The sequence below is a fragment of the Ranitomeya imitator genome, chromosome 2, assembly GCF_032444005.1.
Source record: "Ranitomeya imitator isolate aRanImi1 chromosome 2, aRanImi1.pri, whole genome shotgun sequence".
Taxonomy (NCBI): Eukaryota; Metazoa; Chordata; class Amphibia; order Anura; family Dendrobatidae; genus Ranitomeya; species Ranitomeya imitator.
The window spans coordinates 722975591-722996796 of record NC_091283.1 but is presented as its reverse complement, the minus strand read 5'-3'; the positions used below and the strand labels follow the sequence as shown (position 1 = coordinate 722996796).

Here is a 21206-nt window from a genome sequence, read left to right as displayed (position 1 = left end):
GACTGTCAGTCATTACATGTCTCACACTGGTAATGCCCCTTTCATTTAAATTAGGCTTTGGAGTCAGATTCTCAGGGAGACCTGTGTCTGGATCAAACAAAAAAAAAACATGAAATCAAGGTACCAAATCATGTCCCAATTAAATAAAAAAAAACTCTTACTATTTAAAACAATTTTAATTGAAAAGTATTAAAAAAGAGGGAATTTTTGTTGACCAGGTGTAGATCAGAAAACATGACTAGAAGGGAATCTGCACTAATTATGGCCTCATGGTTACCCTACCTTGCCAAGGAAGTTGGCGCCCTAGAAAACAATATAAGCTCACCCTCAATGATCCTGTAATTGTATTCAACTTCTTATGACCTAAATGTCCATATAGTTGGCTTTGGAGGGTTGATCCTAGTGACAGATTCCCTTTAAATAATCTATAGAGATAGTGTTTTTGTGTTGGCAAATAAAAAAGATCTCTTTATTCAAACACCTCTGATACTGAACTCTATACAGATCATTATATGGGTTTAAAAGAATTCTAATTGTCTTTCTGTATGTGGCATGCCATTATGAGTAATTGCTTGAGATCAATTGTGGATTTACAGATTGCCTACAGATGAGAACAGCAGGCAGTTGCTTTATATATGTTGTTTTGCCTTCTTCTGTATTAACACTGCTGAAGAATAGTTATACTGAATGCACTTTTATTAATGTTAGTAGGTAAATTTGAAAAAGATATTGTAGACGAAAAATATTACCATTATCACTCAATTTATAATTTTACTTCTCTCACTACTTTAGGTTGTGAATTATATGCATTCTGCGGAGCTCTGTTTGGGATCACATCCATGATCACATTGATGGTGATTGCTGTAGATAGGTATTTCGTAATCACTCGGCCGCTCGCTTCCATTGGAGTGCTGTCCAAGAAAAGAGCAGTGCTAATCCTTTTTGGTGTCTGGCTGTATGCTCTGGCGTGGAGCCTCCCTCCATTCTTTGGTTGGAGTAAGTTTGGATGACTGGTCTGACAAATAATATTAACTGGGCAAATCATTGGTCTCTAAAAATCAGACAGGATATATATGACAGGTTAGAGAAGCAGATTATTTGCCTGTAATTAATTTCTCAAATATTTATTCAAGGATTAGGCTTCTAGGAGAAATTTTGCACACTATTATTATGGTTTTTTTATTGTTAGATTTTCTTGTAATACAAAAAAATAGAAAAATGTATTTTACAAAGGGCATGACAAAATATGCAATGATTGCATGCCTGAAAATCTACACTCACATTCAAATCTCAGATTAAACATTTTAGCAATAGATACAGTATATACACTAGTGCGATAAAGGATACATATGTAAAATTGCCAAAACTCAGCTGTCAAAATAGGACAAGGTACACTTAACACAATCATTAGCCAATTTGTATTTTTGATGATTATATTAGTTATTGAACAATGACAGTACAGTGCTGCTGGTCAATCCAAAAGGTTAATAAATCTGAATATTTAAGAAACTAAAAGTGAAGCTTTCTTTCCTAGAAGAATATCTACAGTATGTGTGCAGAATTATTGAAAAACTTAAATTTTCCATCTCAAGTCAAAATAACCAAAAAACTAAAAATGTACAAACATTTCACAAAGAGTATCAAGTGACTAATATAGTCACCCTTTCAATTTTGCTAACAAAGGAACAATTGATAGGAGGATATAATAGCATCTTAATAACCCCCCCCCCCCCCCAAGGAAAAATGAATCTTTATTAGTAATAATTAAAAAAAAATTCTAAATATGTTATAGACAAAATTTGGTAATGTGCTACCACTAATCAGATGCTTTCCCTAAAATCTATGCCCTATAGAATGCTCTTCCTGACCGCAAAGTTTGGCACCCTATAAAAGCATGGAAGAAATGGTACCCCTGCTCACCATCATCTTTCCTCAAGAAACCCTAGAGAGCCTCTTATAAGAAAAAAGGGGTAAAACATGGATATGATTCAAACAAAAACCCCACATAGCTACCATTTCATTGCAACCTTGATGCTTTTCCCTATTGTGGTACTGGCTGATCAGGAGGAATAGGGTAGGTAATCCATCATGTGAAGCGTGATGGTGGTTGTGAGACTTGTGGTAACTTGTATTTGTGATACTCCTCTTCTGCTTCCTAATTTGCATGTGTAAGAAGAAGGACCGTGCCGCGGGTACCTTTTTGTGCCAGGCCCGGAACTGTCGGGGCTGTGTCCTCTATTGTCCTGGGGAAAGCTTAAGAGATCAGACCAATCATTGCAGGTGGAAACAGGGGGTGTGGCTAAGTGCTTACAGACTCAGTGCGCGCGAAAGCGGGCAGACTTGGTGGGAAGAGACAGCGCGCAGCAGGGGGACATGAGTGCTCCTGCCCTTGAATATCAATATAGCGCTGGCCCGCACTCGAGCTTCCCCATCATCGCTGATAGAGACTTTGAGGAGAGAAGTGCAGTATGCCTGTTGGTTACCACAAAGTGAGGTGTTGAACGCTCCGGGCTAATGAGTACTGCACGTGTGCTGCCAGAGACAGACCGGGTGCAGGACTGCTATCTGCACTCTGATTCACCGGTGTATGTCTGCCGGGCCACGTCGGGCTCAGACAGAAACGTGGACCATGCTCCACCAGCCACATTGGTATGTGGACTAGGGGTTCAGCAAAGGTGCTGGAGACCAACCGCTGCTGCCAGAAGATGCATCATCGTTACCCACAGTACCATATCGGACAAGCGTCGCATCAGCCGTTGTTGATGGCATCACCTGCTCTGGGACTACCACATCTTGATAAACGTCTAACAGGATAAGTTAATCCCCCAAGAACTGTTAATACATTTTTCACTGTTCTTTAACCCCTGCATACTACCTATATTTTGAACTGCCTACTCAACCCCCTAGTTAACCTTTAACCTCCCTGCATGGATTATCTAACTGTTAGTTAAATTGTTAAAGCTTACTCTGTCTCTTGTCCGTCACTGCATCACGCAACCTGCTCACACTTGGCATAGTCAGCAGGATGAAGTCTACAGACACAGAGGGGACAGACCAAGCGGTCATAGGTGCCTCAAGGGCTAGTATACTGCTGGGTCAAAGTTGAGCAACCTCCCAAAGTTTACAGGGGGCAACACTTTGCTGTGGGACTGGACTGAGCGGGTCGGGGGTATGTTGAGGATGCACCCCATGACCCCCGTGATGGAGGCAGAGATTGCTATGATGGCCCTGGATAGAGGGGCGAGGAGCTCCATAATATTTCGACCCCCCCATGAGCATCATACCTTCACCAAGGTACTACAGATCTTGGGAGAAATTCATGGTGACCAAACTGACATGGGAGAGTTGCGCATGCACCTGTTTAGCCGTGTGCAAAGGGAGGGGGAGTCCATGACCCATTACATGAATGCGCTGCAGGAGATTCACACTGCAATCGCTAAGCAAGATGGCATAGGTGTAGGACCACCTGATAAAATTGTGAGAGATCAGTTGGTTGCAGGCTTTAGAGACACATTGCTTAAACAGGCCTTGCGGGAGCGCTTGTGGGTTAATCCACGCATGTGCTTTTTGGAAGAAGGAACCGAAGCGTGTGCCCAAGATCAGGAGCAGAGGGTGACAGTCCTAGCATTGAAGGTTCAGAGCAGAGAGATATCTATCCCATTTGTCACGATATGGTATGAAATATCATATAAGTAGTTTCTCTTGTTAGCAGGCTGCGGGCTCAAAAGCCCCCCTTCCCTTTCACTCAGCCAAGAGCTGCCTTGCCAATGTACATGGGGGAAGAGCGTTTTATTGCCTAAAAGTATTTACGACCGGCATTCCTGCAGTGGAAAGTGACCAGCAAGAACTGGATTCTAAATCTCTAGAATTCATGGAAGTTCTTTGTTTTGTTTTTGTAAGATATTACGTAAACCGTTTACGTTAAGAACACGAAAATTGTTATTCTTAATCTCCCTCGGTGGATCTACCCATCCCTCGAAACACGGGCTTCTAACTCCATCTGGTAAAGAAGTAGGGATTTCTCTGTAAATATGTATCCCAGATAGGACATATTTGATCTCATTAGAATGCCCACGTTAATCCGAGATGAATGCTGGGTTTGTTATGACTATGACATGTTTTGTAGCGGAGTTATAGAAATTAGATATAGGTTAAGGTAAAACTAGTTAACTGAAGAGATAGGAGGGACGAGGTGATCCAACCCCTTGCTGGGATGTTACATGCTTAGCTATAACTGTCTGCCCAGATCCCCAGCACATGCTCTTCTTGACTTTTCTTTCTGGAGAGCCCTGAGCACGTCCAATGAACTGGGACGTATGGAAATTCCACTAGCCGGGTTGCCTGCAATGCAATGAACTGAGAACATCTGAGTATTATCTTTTCTCCTTTAATCCCCTTTATGTTATAATTACCTTGTACATATTTGCAATTGTCTCATTTGTAACATCTTTGTAAAATATTTTGATAAAGCACTGCCTAAATTTTGTGGGGTATATTATTTCATGCCAGTTCTTTCTCCATGCTCTAAAAACGTATCCTAAGTCTCCTGAAGGGAATTACGCTACTGTGTTGGGTTAGCTTCGGACCCGTTTAATCAAAGCTGGTGGCAGCGACCGTGTGCAGACTTTTGGGTGATGCTGTAGCGACTGCGGCGTTGATAATTATTGTTCCTGCCTGAGTGGGAGTAGTTTATCACATCGCTGCAGCATGCCCAATAGCCAGTACATAGCAGGCAGCCTGTCTGGCAACTAATTACCCAGGGTGCAGTACCTAATCTGACCTGAGAGTAAGGGGGGCGCCAGAGAGCTGCAAGTGTTAAGTGGAACTGTAAGCGGGATATACATAAATCCCTGCAGTTCGTGGTATATTGAAGAGCAGTGGGATACCTAGAATAAGCCCCTGCTGTAAACTAAGAGGTCAATAGCCCTGTGTGTGTTTTTCCATCACATTGTGGAGTGGAGGGATAACATCCTGGGAAGAGGAGCCGAACCCTTCTGAAGTGTCCATAGAGGAGTATGTCATGTGCTTCCGTGACAAGATGCAGACCTTGACGCAGTTGGTGCATGACAACATGACGCAGGCTCAGGCTGACCAGAAGCACTGGTACGACCAGAACGCCCGGCAGTGGACCTACCATGTGGGTCAAAAAGTGTGGGTGCTGGTCCCCGTACCAACGGATAAGCTTCAGGCAGCCTGGGAGGGCCCGTAAGTCGTCCACCAACAGCTCAACCCGGTCACTTACGTGGTCACGCTTGACCACGCTCGGGGTAGGCGAAAGGCCTTTCACATCAACATGATGAAGGCTCATCACGAACGTGAACCTTTCGTCCTACCGGTCTGCAGCGTGCCCGAAGACGGGAAGGAAGACACCCTCCTGGACATGCTGGCCCAAGCCAAGGCCAATGGGTCCATCAAGGATGTGGAGGTAAGCGCCTCGTTAACTGAACCCCAGCGGTTGCAGTTGCAAATCACACTGGAACCCTTCCAGGTCGTGTTCTCTAACCGACCTGGGAGGACTCAATTAGCAGTCCACGAGGTGGACACCGGGAATCACGCCCCACTACGGCGAACACCCTATGGAATCTCTGACCAGGTGCAGCAGATTATGCGCCAAGAGATCGATGAGATGTTACAGCTGGGGGTGATTCGACGGTCAAAGAGCGCGTGGGCCTCACCTGTAGTTCTCGTGCCAAAGAAAGACCAGACCACCCGGTTCTGCGTGGACTATAGGGGGCTCAACGTCATCACAGCCTCTGACGCGCACCCAATGCCGCGCATCGAGGAGCTGCTGGATAAGTTAGCTTGCGCAAATTACCTAACAATAATGGATCTGAGTAGAGGATACTGGCAGATTCCCCTGATCCCTGAGGCACAGGAGAAGTCCACCTTTATCACGCCCTTCGGACTGTACGAGTCCACGGTCATGCCCTTCAGCATGAAGAATGCCCCTGCCACTTTCCAGCGGATGGTCAACCTCCTGCTTCAGGGACTGGAGAAGTACGCCGTGGCGTACTTGGATGACATTGCCATCTTCAGTTCCTCCTGGGAGGAACACCTGCAGCATCTCGAGGGGGTGCTCAGGCGAATTCACCAAGCAGGACTGACTATCAAGCCCGGAAAGTGCCAGATGGGCATGAGGGAGGTTCACTACCTGGGGCACCGGGTAGGCGGGAACACCCTGAAGCCAGAGCCGGAGAAAGTGGGTGCGATCGTGAACTGGCCCACTCCCGTGACCAAGAAACAGGTGATGTCCTTCTTGGGCACTGCAGGGTACTCTAGGCGCTTCGTACAGCACTATAGTAGCCTGGCAAAACCTTTGACGGACCTCACCAGGAAGAAGCTACCCCACATTGTCAACTGGACAGATGGCTGTGAGGGGGCCTTCCAGGCGTTGAAAACCGCACTGTGCAACGCCACTGTGTTGAAAGCAGTTGACAGCAGTCGACCGTTCTTGGTGCAGACCGATGCCAGCGAGTTTGGCCTTGGTGCTGTGCTCAGCCAGGTTGACTCGGAGGACCAAGAGCACCCCGTGTTGTACTTGAGCCGGAAACTTTTGCCGAGGGAAGTGGCCTACTCCACCATCGAGAAGGAGTGCCTGGCCATAGTCTGGGCCCTGCAGCGCTTGCAGCCCTACTTGTACGGTCGCCCCTTCACTGTGGTGACCGACCACGACCCTCTGCGCTGGCTAAACGCCATGGGTGGAACCAACGGCAGGTTGCTACGCTGGAGCCTTGCCCTTCAGCAGTTTGACTTCACCATTGAACACAAAACAGGCAAAGAGCATGGGAATGCAGATGAACTGTCCCGCCAGGGTGAACACCCTGAGGTGCGCATGTAGGCATACCATCGGGTTCTACCTCCCTAGCGCACACCAAAAGGGGGAGGTGTCACGATATGGTATGAAATATCATATAAGTAGTTTCTCCTGTTAGCAGGCTGCGGGCTAAAAAGCCCCCCTTCCCTTTCACTCAGCCAAGAACTGCCTTGCCAATGTACATGGGGGAAGAGCGTTTTATTGCCTAAAAGTATTTACGACTGGCATTCCTGCAGTGGAAAGTGACCAGCAAGAACTGTATTCTAAGTCTCTAGAATTCTTGGAAGTTCTTTGTTTTGTTTTTGTAAGATATTACGCAAACTGTTTACGTTAAGAACACGAAAATATATATTCTTAATCTCCCTCGGTGAATCTACCCATCCCTCGAAACACGGGCTTCTAACTCCATCTGGTAAAGAAGTAGGGATTTCTCTGTAAATATGTATCCCAGATAGGACATATTTGATCTCATTAGAATGCCCACGTTAATCCGAGATGAATGCTGGGTTTGTTATGACTATGACATGTTTTGTAGCGGAGTTATAGAAATTAGATATAGGTTAAGGTAAAATTAGTTAACTGAAGAGGTAGGAGGGACGAGGTGATCCAACCCCTTGCTGGGATGTTACATGCTTAGCTATAACTGTCTGCCCAGATCTCCAGCACATGCTCTTCTTGACTTTTCTTTCTGGAGAGCCCTGAGCACGTCCAATGAACTGGGACGTATGGAAATTCCACTAGCCGGGTTGCCTGCAATGCAATGAACTGAGAACATCTGAGTATTATCTTTTCTCCTTTAATCCCCTTTATGTTATAATTACCTTGTACATATTTGCAATTGTCTCATTTGTAACATCTTTGTAAAATATTTTGATAAAGCACTGCCTAAATTTTGTGGGGTATATTATTTCACGCCAGTTCTTTCTCCATGCTCTAAAAACGTATCCTAAGTCTCCTGAAGGGAATTACGCTACTGTGTTGGGTTAGCTTCGGACCCGTTTAATCAAAGCTGGTGGCAGCGACCGTGTGCAGACTTTTGGGTGATGCTGTAGCGACTGCGGCGTTGATAATTATTGTTCCTGCCTGAGTGGGAGTAGTTTATCGCATCGCTGCAGCATGCCCAGTAGCCAGTACATAGCAGGCAGCCTGTCTGGCGACTATTTACCCAGGGTGCAGTACCTAATCTGACCTGAGAGTAAGGGGGCGCCAGAGAGCTGCAAGTGTTAAGTGGAACTGTAAGCAGGATATACATAAATCCCTGCAGTTCGTGGTATATTGAAGAGCAGTGGGATACCTAGAATAAGCCCCTGCTATAAACTAAGGGGTCAATAGCCCTGTGTGTGTTTTTCCATCACATTGTGGAGTGGAGGGATAACTAAGATAAGCCCCCTGCTCATGTGATAGCTGTCTGTTGGCCTAAAGTCACCCCGACCTGTGACATAGGGGTGACGGTCATGGTGTGAATCGTGACAAATTGGTGGCAGTGGTCAGGGATTCGTGACACTATTTTTCAACCGAACCAAGTTGGGTGAAGGAACTTCAGAAGGAAATCCAAGAAATGCGAGAGGAATGTTCTGACCTGAAGAAGAAACCTTCGGTGCCCCTGAACCCCTCCAGAGGCAGAACTGGTCCCGTGTCTTGCCAGGGACCAAGACGACAATGCGCAGAAGAGCCACCAACCTGTTTCAACTGTGGGGACACTGGACATTATGTTGAAGGATGTGTCAGGGAAGGCCCCTCCACTGCCATTCATTAAACTACTGGGCTCCGTGGCTGGAGGACGCCGAAAGAAAGAAGTCCGACAAATTTAGTTTCTGTGAGTCCTCTTGTTTGGGCTGAAATGGATGGCCGGGCTCTCCGCTGTTTAGTTGATACGAGCTCTCATGTAACTACGATGCCCGAGACTTATTTCAGATGTCATTTTCCTGAGGCGATGCAACCTGAATGAGGTCCCATGATCAAGTTGACAGTGGCCAACCAGTTGCCCATCTTGGTCGTATTGGTGGTGTTGATGCAAATCACTGGGTGCGGCAAAGATGTAAGTCGGAAAGGAGTCGTGTTAACCGCCGGAGATCCTGGTAGTGACCCCACTGTGACTTTAGGAATGAACGTACTGAAGGAATTGGGAAACATCCTGGTCAGCAAGTCAGCCAATGTGTTTCTGAATTGATGGAGCCCTTGCACCTCTCAGAGAAAAGTTTTCCAACAGTTGATACAAGTGGCTCAAGCCCAGGAGAGAAGGTAAAGCATTAGGCAAGGTGATCGTTCCAGCCTCCGCCAAACTCATCTTGCCACCAGGTCAGACTGTGCTCACATTACCTATCCAAGCCTGCACCCCTCTTGAAGGAGTCGAAGCTCAGAAAGAACCAGCTGTCATGGAGCAATTAACTCTAGGGCTTCTCGTTGCACAGACGTTAGCCATCGTTCATGATGAAAATGTACCAGTGTGATGTGTCAATCTCGCAGAGTGCAATCTCACGCTTCTGCCAATGAGTGAAGTAGCACAGATCATGGGAATGCCATAAGAGCTGATACCACCAGAGGCTGTTCAGTTGGCAGTGAAGCTGGGGGATCCCTGGACAATGGCCGTATCGGTGTCCTCCGAACCAGAATCTAACCACCTAAAAGGACACTGAATCCTGGAGCAGATGCGGGCCGAGCTAACGGAACTCTCAACCCAATAAGTACAACAAGTGGAAGCGGTGCAGGACCGATACCAGGATGTTTTCACTCGTCATGACGATGATTTTGGATGTACGACATCTATCACTCATGAGATTTAAACGGGAAGCACTGCACCCATTAGGGAATGATACTGACAGATCCCACCACAAACGTAACAGGAGTTGAAGGAGATGTTGGCGCATATGCTCCTGTCAGATAACTGCTCCTTCACCCTAATCCCACTGCCACCCTCTGTTACCCTTCCTTCCTTTGAGGTGCTGTTGTGAATTCTGTGGCTAAATTCACTCCTGTGGTCACAAGTGGTATTGCAGCCTCTGGGCTTCCTCCCTCAGGTGTTTTGGTGAGCTCGTTGGCTGCCTTGCTATTTAACTTCACCTGAGTCTGTCTTCCTTGCTCCTTGTCAATGTTCCAGTGTTGGATCTGAGCTACTGCATCTTTCCTGTGGCCTGCTGCTCTGCTAGATAAGTGTTACTTTATTTTTGTTTCCGTTTTTTCTGTCCAGCTGTGCTATTCTCTTTTGCTGGAAGCTCTGAGACGCAAAGGGTGCACCGCCGTGCCGTTAGTTCGGCACGGTGGGTCTTTTTGCCCCCCTTTGCGTGGTTCTGCTTTAGGGTTTTTTGTAGACTGCATAGTTCTCTTTGCTATCCTCGCTCTGTCTAGAATATCGGGCCTCACTTTGCTGAATCTATTTCATTCCTACGTTTTGTCTTTTCATCTTGCTAACAGTCATTATATGTGGGGGGCTGCCTATTCCTTTGGGGTATTTCTCTGAGGCAAGTCAGGCTTGTATTTCTATCTTCAGGCTAGTCAGCTCCTCAGGCAGTGCCGAGTTGCATAGGTAGTGTTAGGCGCAATCCACTGCTGCTTTTAGTTGTGTGAGGATAGGTTCAGGTATTGCAGTCTGCAGAGATTCCACGTCTCAGAGCTCGTTCTATTGTTTTTGGGTTATTGCCATATCACTGTATGTGCGCTGATTACTGCACACTGTGTTGCCTGATAAGCACAGCATAACAGTACAAGGAGCCAAACCAATGATTCTCAATAGAGGGAAAAAGGAAGTCCTGACATCATTTTTTTTTCCTCAGCTCTGTCTTCAGTTTTTTTTTTTTTTTTTCCCCTAGACATTAGAGTGCTTCAGGACACAGCTGTGGACATGGATATTCAGGCTCTGTGCTCCTCAATGGATAATCTCGTTATAAATTTACAAAAGATTCAAGATACAATTGATCAGAAATCTATGCTAGAACCAAGAATTCCTATTCCTGATTTGTTTTTTGGTGACAGAACTAAGTTCCTGAGCTTCAAAAATAATTGTAAGCTATTTCTGGCCTTGAAACCTCATTCTTCTGGTAATCCTATTCAACAGGTTTTGATTATTATTTCTTTTTTGCGCGGCGACCCACAGGACTGGGCGTTTTCTCTTGCGCCAGGAGACCCTGCATTGAGTAATGTTGATGCGTTTTTCCAGGCGCTTGGATTGCTTTACGATGAGCCTAATTCAGTGGATCAGGCTGAGAAAAATTTGCTGGCTTTATGCCAGGGTCAGGATGATGTAGAAGTATATTGTCAGAAATTTAGGAAGTGGTCAGTACTCACTCTGTGGAATGAATCTGCACTGGCGGCTTGGTTCTGAAGCTCTTAAGGATGTCATGGTGGGATTTCCTATGCCTGCTGGTTTGAATGAGTCTATGTCCTTGGCCATTCAGATCGGTCGTCGCTTGCGCGAGCGTAAATCTGTGCACCATCTGGCGGTATTGTCTGAGAGTAAACCTGAGCCTATGCAGTGCGACAGGAATATGACTAAAGTTGAACGGCAAGAACACAGACGTCTGAACAGGCTGTGTTTCTACTGTGGTGATTCCACTCATGCTATTTCTAATTGTCCTAAGCGCACTAGGCGGTTCGATAGCTCTGCCGTCATTGGTACTGTACAGTCCAAATTCCTTCTGTCCATTACCTTGATATGCTCTTTGTCATCGTATTCTGTCATGGCGTTTGTGGATTCAGGCGCTGCCCTGAATCTGATGGATTTGGATTATGCTAAACGTTGTGGATTTTTCTTGGAGCCTTTGCGGTGTCCTATTCCGTTGAGAGGAATTGATGCTACACCTTTGGCCAAGAATAAGCCTCAGTACTGGGCCCAGCTGACCATGTGCATGGCTCCTGCACATCAGGAAGTTATTCGCTTTCTGGTACTGCATAATCTGCATGATGTGGTCGTGTTGGGGTTGCCATGGCTACAAACCCATAATCCAGTATTAGATTGGAACTCTATGTCGGTAACCAGCTGGGGTTGTCAGGGAGTACATGGTGATGTTCCATTTTTGTCTATTTCGTCATCCATTCCTTCTGACATCCCAGAGTTCTTGTCTGACTTTCAGGATGTATTTGAAGAGCCCAAGTCTGATGCCCTACCTCCGCATAGGAATTGTGATTGTGCTATCAATTTGATTCCTGGTAGTAAATTCCCTAAGGGTCGTTTATTTAATTTGTCCGTGCCTGAACACACCGCTATGCGCAGTTATGTGATAGAATCCCTGGAGAAGGGACATATTCGCCCATCGTCATCACCATTGGGAGCAGGGTTCTTTTTTGTAGCCAAAAAGGATGGTTCGCTAAGACCGTGTATTGATTACCGCCTTCTTAATAAGATCACTGTTAAGTTTCAGTATCCCTTGCCATTGATATCTGACTTGTTTGCTCGGATTAAGGGGGCTAGTTGGTTTTACTAAGATTGATCTTCGTGGTGCGTATAATCTGGTGAGAATCAGGCAGGGAGATGAATGGAAAACGGCATTTAATACGCCCGAGGGTCATTTTGAGTATCTGGTGATGCCGTTCGGACTTGCCAATGCTCCATCTGTTTTTCAGTCTTTTATGCATGACATTTTCCGTGAGTATCTGGATAAATTCCTGATTGTTTACTTGGATGACATTTTGATCTTCTCTGATGATTGGGAGTCTCATGTGAAGCAAGTCAGAATGGTTTTCCAGGTACTGCGTGCTAATTCCTTGTTCGTGAAGGGATCAAAGTGTCTCTTCGGTGTGCAGAAAGTTTCATTTTTGGGGTTCATCTTTTCCCCTTCTACTATCGAGATGGATCCGGTTAAGGTCCAGGCCATCCAGGATTGGACTCAGCCGACATCTCTGAAAAGTCTGCAGAAATTCCTGGGCTTTGCTAATTTTTATCGTCGCTTCATCTGTAATTTTTCTAGCATTGCCAGACCATTGACCGATTTGACCAAGAAGGGTGCTGATTTGGTTAATTGGTCTTCTGCTGCCGTGGAAGCTTTTCAGGAGTTGAAGCGTCGTTTTTGCTGTGCCCCTGTGTTGTGTCAACCAGATGTTTCTCTTCCGTTCCAGGTCGAGGTTGATGCTTCTGAGATTGGAGCAGGGGCGGTTTTGTCACAGAGAGGTTCTGGTTGCTCAGTGTTGAAACCATGTGCTTTCTTTTCCAGGAAATTTTCTGCTGCTGAGCGTAATTATGATGTGGGCAACCGAGAGTTGCTGGCCATGAAGTGGGCATTCGAGGAGTGGCGTCATTGGCTTGAGGGAGCTAAGCATCGCGTGGTGGTATTGACTGATCATAAGAATCTTACTTATCTCGAGTCTGCCAAGCGCTTGAATCCTAGACAGGCCCGTTGGTCGTTATTTTTTGCTCGTTTTGATTTTGTGATTTCGTACCTTCCGGGCTCTAAAAATGTGAAGGCGGATGCTCTGTCTAGGAGTTTTGTGCCCGACTCTCCGGGGTTATCTGAGCCGGCGAGTATCCTCAAGGAAGGAGTCATTGTGTCTGCCATCTCTCCTGATTTGCGGAGAGTGTTGCAGAAATTTCAGGCTAATAAACCTGATCGTTGTCCGGCCGAGAAACTGTTCGTCCCTGATAGGTGGACTAGTAAAGTTATCTCTGAACTTCATTGTTCGGTGCTGGCTGGTCATCCAGGAATCTTTGGTACCAGAGAGTTAGTGGCTAGATCCTTCTGGTGGCCATCTCTGTCACGGGATGTGCGTGCTTTTGTGCAGTCCTGTGGGATTTGTGCTAGGGCTAAGCCCTGCTGTTCACGTGCCAGTGGGTTGCTTTTGCCCTTGCCAGTCCCGAAGAGGCCTTGGACACATATTTCGATGGATTTCATTTCTGACCTTCCCGTTTCTCAAAAGATGTCGGTCATTTGGGTGGTCTGTGATCGCTTTTCTAAAATGGTCCATCTGGTGCCCTTGGTTAAATTGCCTTCCTCCTCTGATTTGGTGCCTTTGTTCTTCCAGCATGTGGTTCGTTTGCATGGCATTCCTGAGAATATTGTTTCTGACAGAGGTTCCCAGTTTGTCTCGAGGTTCTGGCGAGCCTTTTGTGGTAGGATGGGCATTGACCTATCTTTTTCCTCGGCCTTCCATCCTCAGACTAATGGCCAGACCGAACGAACCAATCAGACCTTGGAAACATATCTGAGATGTTTTGTTTCTGCTGACCAGGATGATTGGGTGTCATTTTTGCCGTTGGCTGAGTTCGCCCTTAATAATCGGGCCAGCTCGGCTACCTTGGTCTCTCCATTTTTCTGCAATTCTGGGTTCCATCCTCGTTTCTCTTCAGGACAGGTTGAGTCTTCGGACTGTCCTGGTGTGGAGTCTGTGGTGGACAGGTTGCAGCAGATCTGGACTCAGGTAGTGGACAATTTGACCTTGTCCCAGGAGAAGGCTCAGCTTTTCGCTAATCGTAGACGCCGTGTGGGTCCCCGACTTCGTGTTGGGGATCTGGTTTGGCTATCTTCTCGTCATATTCCTATGAAGGTTTCCTCTCCTAAGTTTAAACCTCGTTTTATTGGTCCGTATAGGATTTCTGAGATTCTCAATCCGGTGTCTTTTCGTCTGACCCTCCCAGACTCCTTTTCCATACATAATGTATTCCATAGGTCGTTGTTGAGAAGATACGTGGCACCTATGGTTCCATCTGTGGAGCCTCCTGCCCCTGTTTTGGTGGAGGGGGAATTGGAGTATATTGTGGAGAAAATTTTGGATTCTCGTGTCTCTAGACGGAAACTCCAGTATCTGGTCAAATGGAAGGGTTATGCTCAGGAGGATAATTCCTGGGTTTTTGCCTCTGATGTCCATGCCCCAGATCTTGTTCGTGCCTTTCATGTGGCTCATCCTGGTCGGCCTGGGGGTTCTGGTGAGGGTTCAGTGACCCCTCCTCAAGGGGGGGGTACTGTTGTGAATTCTGTGGCTAAATTCACTCCTGTGGTCACAAGTGGTATTGCAGCCTCTGGGCTTCCTCCCTCAGGTGTTTTGGTGAGCTCGTTGGCTGCCTTGCTATTTAACTCCACCTGAGTCTGTCTTCCTTGCTCCTTGTCAATGTTCCAGTGTTGGATCTGAGCTACTGCATCTTTCCTGTGGCCTGCTGCTCTGCTAGATAAGTGTTACTTTATTTTTGTTTCCGTTTTTTCTGTCCAGCTGTGCTATTCTCTTTTGCTGGAAGCTCTGAGACGCAAAGGGTGCACCGCCGTGCCGTTAGTTCGGCACGGTGGGTCTTTTTGCCCCCCTTTGCGTGGTTCTGCTTTAGGGTTTTTTGTAGACTGCATAGTTCTCTTTGCTATCCTCGCTCTGTCTAGAATATCGGGCCTCACTTTGCTGAATCTATTTCATTCCTACGTTTTGTCTTTTCATCTTGCTAACAGTCATTATATGTGGGGGGCTGCCTATTCCTTTGGGGTATTTCTCTGAGGCAAGTCAGGCTTGTATTTCTATCTTCAGGCTAGTCAGCTCCTCAGGCAGGTGCACTCTGTGAGCATCTACTCCCCTCCAACTGGCTGTTATTTACTACCCCCAGGGCCAGTCACCACCTTCTTTGACCACTTCACCACCTGGCTACTTCATTTCCGTTCTGCGGACATCCCCACTATCATCATGGGCGACTTCAACATCCCCATTGACACTTCCCTCTCTGCTGCCACTAAACTTCTATCTCTCACTTCCTCCTTCGGCCTCACTCAATGGTCTTCTGCAGCCACTCACAAAGATGGCCACACACTGGACCTCATCCTCACCCGCCTCTGCTCCCTATCTAAACTCTGTAGCTCACCTCTTCCTCTTTCTGACCACAGCCTACTCACATTCTCTTCCCTCTCCACTCCTTGTCTACAATCCCCACCCCACAAACTTGCACACCCTCGCAGAAAACTTAAACACCTTGATCTACACTCACTCTTTGAATTCCTCCTCCCTCTCATAGACATAAGTTCCCTACACAATGCGGATGCCGCTGCCGCTCTAAAAAACACCACAAGAGCTGTAGCTTTGGAATCTGGTGCCCCTCTCACACATACCAAAGCTTGCAAAATCAACAGACAGCCCTGGCACACCAGCCTGACCAAAGAACTGAGGCGAGCTTCCAGGGCTGCTGAACGGAGATGGAAAAGATCCCACTCCAACGAGCACTTTATCGCATTCAAACAGTCCCTCACTACTTTCAAGAACCACACTTGCCACAGTTAAACAAACCTACTTCTCATGTCTCATATCCTCCCTGTCTCACAACCCTAAACAGTTATTCAACACCTTCAATTCTCTCCTCCGTCCCCCAGCACCTCCTCCCTCCCCACTCTTCTCAGCTGAAGACTTTGCCTAATTTTTCACGCAGAAGATTGATAGCATCAGAGACAGTTTTGGTCAACAACCCCCAGAGCCCTTCCTCCCAACTTCCCAGCCCTCCACCTCTAAAACCATCTTCTCCATCATTACAGAAGATCGACTCTAAAATCTACTCTCAAGATCGCATCTCACCACCTGTGCACTTGACCCGATCCCATCCCACTTCATCCCAAACCTCGCCACAGTCTTCATCCCAACCCTAACCCATCTCTTCAACCTATCACTAACAACTGGTGTTTTCTCCTCAAGCTTTAAACATGCCTCAATCACACCCATCCTCAAAAAGCCCTCTCTTGACCAATGTTCTATATCTAGCTATCACCCTATATCACTTTTCCCCTTTGCCTCAAAGCTACTGGAACAACACGCCCATCTTGAACTGTCTTCCCATCTCTCTTCCTACTCCCTCTTCGACCGCTTACAATCTGGCTTTCCGTCACACCACTCCACTGAAACTGCCCTAACTGAGGTCACCAATGACCTATTAACCGCCAAGAGCAAGCGACACTACTCTGTCCTCCTCCTCCTGGACCTCTCCTCTGCCTTTAACACAGTGGACCATTCCCTATTACTACAGACCCTCTCATCCCTTGGCATCACAGACTTGGCCCTATCCTGGATCTCGTCATACCTAACAGACCGGACATTCAGCGTCTCCCACTCACACACCACCTCCTCACCTCACCCCCTAACTTTCTGAGTCCCGCAAGGTTCAGTCCTAGGGCCCCTGATCTTCTCCATTTACACCTTTGGCCTGGGACAGCTCATAGAATCTCACGGCTTTCAGTATCATCTCTATGCTGATGACACACAGATCTACATCTCTGGACCAGATATCACCTCCCTACTACCCAGAATCCCTCAATGTCTGTCTGCTATTTCATCCTTCTTCTCCACTAGATTTCTAAAACTTAGTATAGACAAAACAGAATTCATCATCTTTCCCCCATCTCACGCGACCCCCCAATGGACCTATACATTACGATAAACGGCTGCCCTCTCTCTTCAGTCCCACAAGCTCGCTGCCTCGGGGTAATTCTTGACACTGATCTCTCCTTCAAACCACATATCCAAGCCCATTCCACTTCCTGCTGCCTTCAACTCAAAAATATTTCACGGATCTGTACATTCCTAAACCAAGAATCTGCAAAAACTCTAGTCCATGCCCTCATTATCTCAGGCCTTGACTACTGCAACCTCCTGCTCTGTGGCCTCCCCTTTAACACTCTCGCACCTCTCCAATCTATTCTACGCTCTGCTGCCCAACTAATGCATCTGTCCCCCTGCTATTCCCTGGCCTCTTCCCTCTGTCAATCCCTTCACTGGCTCCCCATTGCCCAGAGACTCCTGTACAAAACCCTAACCATGACATACAAAGATATCCACAACCTGTCTCCTCCATACATCTGTGACCTCGTTTCCCTGTACTTACCTGCACGCAACCTCCGATCCTCACATGATCTCCTTCTCTACTCCACTCTTATCTCCTCTTCCCACAATTGCATACAAGATTTCTCTCGCTCATCACTCCTACTCTGGAACTCTACCACAACATATCAGACTCTCGCCTACCATCAAAACCTTCAAAAAGAACCTGAAGGCCCACCTCTTCCGACAAGCCTGCAACCTGCAGTAACCACCGATCGACCAAACCACTGCACGACCAGCTCTACCCTCCCCTATTGTATCCCATTCCTCACCCATTCTTTGTAGATTGTGAGCCCTCGCATGAAGCGTCCTCTCTCCTCCTGTACCAGTTGTGTCTTGTATTGTTTAAGATTATTGTACTTGTTTTTATTATGTATACCCCTCCTCACATGTACAGTACAGACCAAAAGTTTGGACACATCTTCTCATTTAAAGATTTTTCTGTATTTTCATGACTATGAAAATTGTACATTCACACTGAGGGCATCAAAACTATGAATTAACACATGTGGAATTATATATTTAACAAAAAAGTGTGAAACAACTGAAATTATGTCTTATATTCTAGGTTCTTCAAAGTAGCCACCTTTTGCTTTGATGACTGCTTTTGCAGACTCTTGGCATTCTCTTGATGAGTTTCAAGAGGTAGTCTTACAACCATCTTGAAGGAGTTCCCAGAGATGCTTAGCACTTGTTGGCCCTTTTGCCTTCACTCTGCAGTCCAGCTCACCCCAAACCATCTCGCTTGGGTTCAGGTCTGGTGACTGTGGAGGCCAGGTCATCTGGCGTAGCACCCCATCACTCTCCTTCTTGGTCAAATAGCGCTTACACAGCCTGGAGGTGTGTTTGGGGTCAAATCTATGAGGTCCAACCTGAGGGGGAAGAAGATGCTTCCACTCAAGTAGTTCATCAGAACATGTTATGTCCTTGCTTGTCACAAGACCCTGATCAAACAAGCAAAACCCAAGTTATCCCCAAAATGCGCCCCTCCAAAGCTCTCAACTATGATGAGGAAGACTTCTCTGACCCCCTGCCCATCAACCCAGAAGAGGAACAGGAACTTGAAGCTCCTCAACTGGCTGCTCCATTGAAGCTGGCACATCCCCTTCCTCTCCCATGCAACCTGACTCCATTACTCAACCTGACTCCACTACTCAACCTGTCCCCACTCTTCAACCTGACTTGTGCTGCACAGAACGGACAACAGCAGGAATGCCACCCAACCGATATGAACGAGACCAATTTATTTGGTAGCGAATCGTACAGGAGATGGGAGAATGTCAACGTTTACTACAAGAACTCTCGCCAATGGAATGGTGAGCAAAAGGAGAGGGGTAGTGTAAAATGGACTGTGCCACAGATACCTTTTTGTGCCTGGTCTAGAACTGTCAGGGCTGTCTCCTCTCTTGTCCGGGGGAAAGCTTAAGAGATCGGACCAATCATTGCAGGCAGAAACAGGCGGTGTAGCTAAGAGCTTACAGACTCTGTGCACATGGAAATGGGCAGTTGTTGTCTGTAACTGTATGTTGCTTGGTCCCCCATCCTTAGTCTGTTAAAATCATTTGCGAATCCTGTGTTCCCATTAGCCTGGTTTAGTTTGTCCGTGTTCCTGTGACTGCTTTGGCTGTATCCTATTCCTTAAACCACATCTGCAGTTTTTATTGTCTTTAGTAATTGTCAAGTTTCAGCCTTCCTTACCTTGGCCATGTCTCTGAGCACTGAACACCATTTACTTCTGGACACTCCGGGGACATTGCAGTTCTGGAATATGGCAGCTCTGGAGGATAATGGATTCCTTGTTGCTTTATGTTTGATTTCTCTTAATTATTTGGCCATTAATGTGCATCTTTTGTATGGCTACCAATGTTTTCTGTGACCCTGTTGACTATTTGCAAAAAAATCTTTGGTGCTTTTGTGATCTCATCCCATTATCTTAGCAATTTAGCAATCTATTTAAGATTTTTAACAAAATTTGACTTTTCAGAGTCAGTTAAATCTCTTTTTTGGACCATTTTGCTACCTAATAATTCTGTACACCTTGATAAAGGGTGTTATATCTGTAGGCCACACCCTTCCTCATTACACAAATACACAACACCTGATCTGCTTCAACAAATAAGCATTCAAGTTTATATACCTTGGAGGTAAAAAATCTACATAAAAATTATGATATGGACAAAATACTCTCCTAATAATTGTGCATAAAGTGTGTTTTAGATTATATGAGTCCTAGGCCTACTTTATAGGGAGAGAAATCATGTTGAGCTGAATGAGGGAATCGGAAGGGAATTTGCCCAGTGGATACTTCTCCTTGAGTCAGGTACATAGCCAGTGTTACAGAACTTTACAGAACTTTGTGGGTCATGAACAACAAATATCCTGAGCTACCAAATACACTGTTCGAGAATATAAAAAGCACAAAATGGTAGTAATGAAAGGACAAGATTTTGTGGCCGGTTTGCAGAAATATAGAACATGTGGGAGGGTTCATGTAATACTTAATGCCAGTTTTTTGGTGTTAAACAGTCAGTTTAGAAGAACTTTTGTGATTCTTTATAGTCTTTAATTGGCCACTGCACTTTTATGAAAAGTTAACATGCTAAGCAGGAAGGGGCATGACCAACCACAGCTCAGCTAATGTTCTATCATAAGAAATTTGTGTACATTATATCTGAAACCTATGACAACTTAATTTTCATCAGATATTGTTGAAAATAATAGCAGAAATCTATTCTAGCTCATGCTTGGCATAGATTTCCTTTTCTGGCATGCAGCAGTTCAATGATGCACCATGCATGTGCCTCCTAATTAATTTGGCTCATCATACTACAGAGGCCTTTGGATCAAAACTCGCATATAAAGCTACAGTTTTGATTAAACATATGAGTGAATTTTATTCATTTGTACATTAACCAAATTTGACAATAGGATTAACTTATTGAACATTAGTGTTGTGCATTCCAATGCTGCAAATATCGGGTATCGGCCGATATTCGCTGTATCGGAGTTCCGATACTGAGTTCTGATAATTTTACAATATCGAATACCAGAATCAAAAGTTCCCATAATGCAATGAGCCAGTTGAGGATCCTAAGAAGTGTGGGCACATCCTGTTAGGCATGTTAGCCATGTTAACTAATGGCATGGCTGTGATTGGCTGCTGAAATGATGTCACGATGCACTATAATGGAGTGTGGGCGGTGCGTTGGTGGAGACTGCATGTCTGTGTGTGCAGGCGGGGTCTGTGCGTGACCATGGGGGGTCTGTGCGGGCCTGCCGGGGGTCTGTGCGGGCCGGACGGGGGTCTGTGCGGGCCTGTCGGGGGTCTGTGCAGGCCTGTCAGGGGTCTGTGCGTGCTGCCGGGGGTCTGTGCAGGTCTCTCGGGGGTTGTGTGTGTGTGCAGGCATCGTCTGATGGGACTACAAGTCCCATAGGGCTATGCCTGCTACAATGACACATTAGCCAATGATGGGACAGTAGTAGTCCCATCATCCGGCTAATGTGTTGAATGTAAAAAAACAAACACAAGCATACATACTACATGCAACATACTGCATACATACAACATACACACTACATGCAACATACTACATACTACATACATACAACATACATACTACATACATACTACATACAT

The 21206-nt window shown here is 46.1% G+C and overlaps 1 protein-coding gene across 1 annotated transcript in view; it reads left to right on the top strand.

Annotated features, from left to right (window-relative positions):
* The window catches only part of OPN4 (opsin 4), a 185914-nt gene that overhangs the window by 70214 nt on the left and 94494 nt on the right, over positions 1–21206 (top strand). The window contains exon 4 of the mRNA XM_069755832.1: positions 793–996. Coding sequence (XP_069611933.1) covers positions 793–996 — 204 coding nt within the window. The remainder of the gene's footprint in view (positions 1–792; positions 997–21206) is intronic.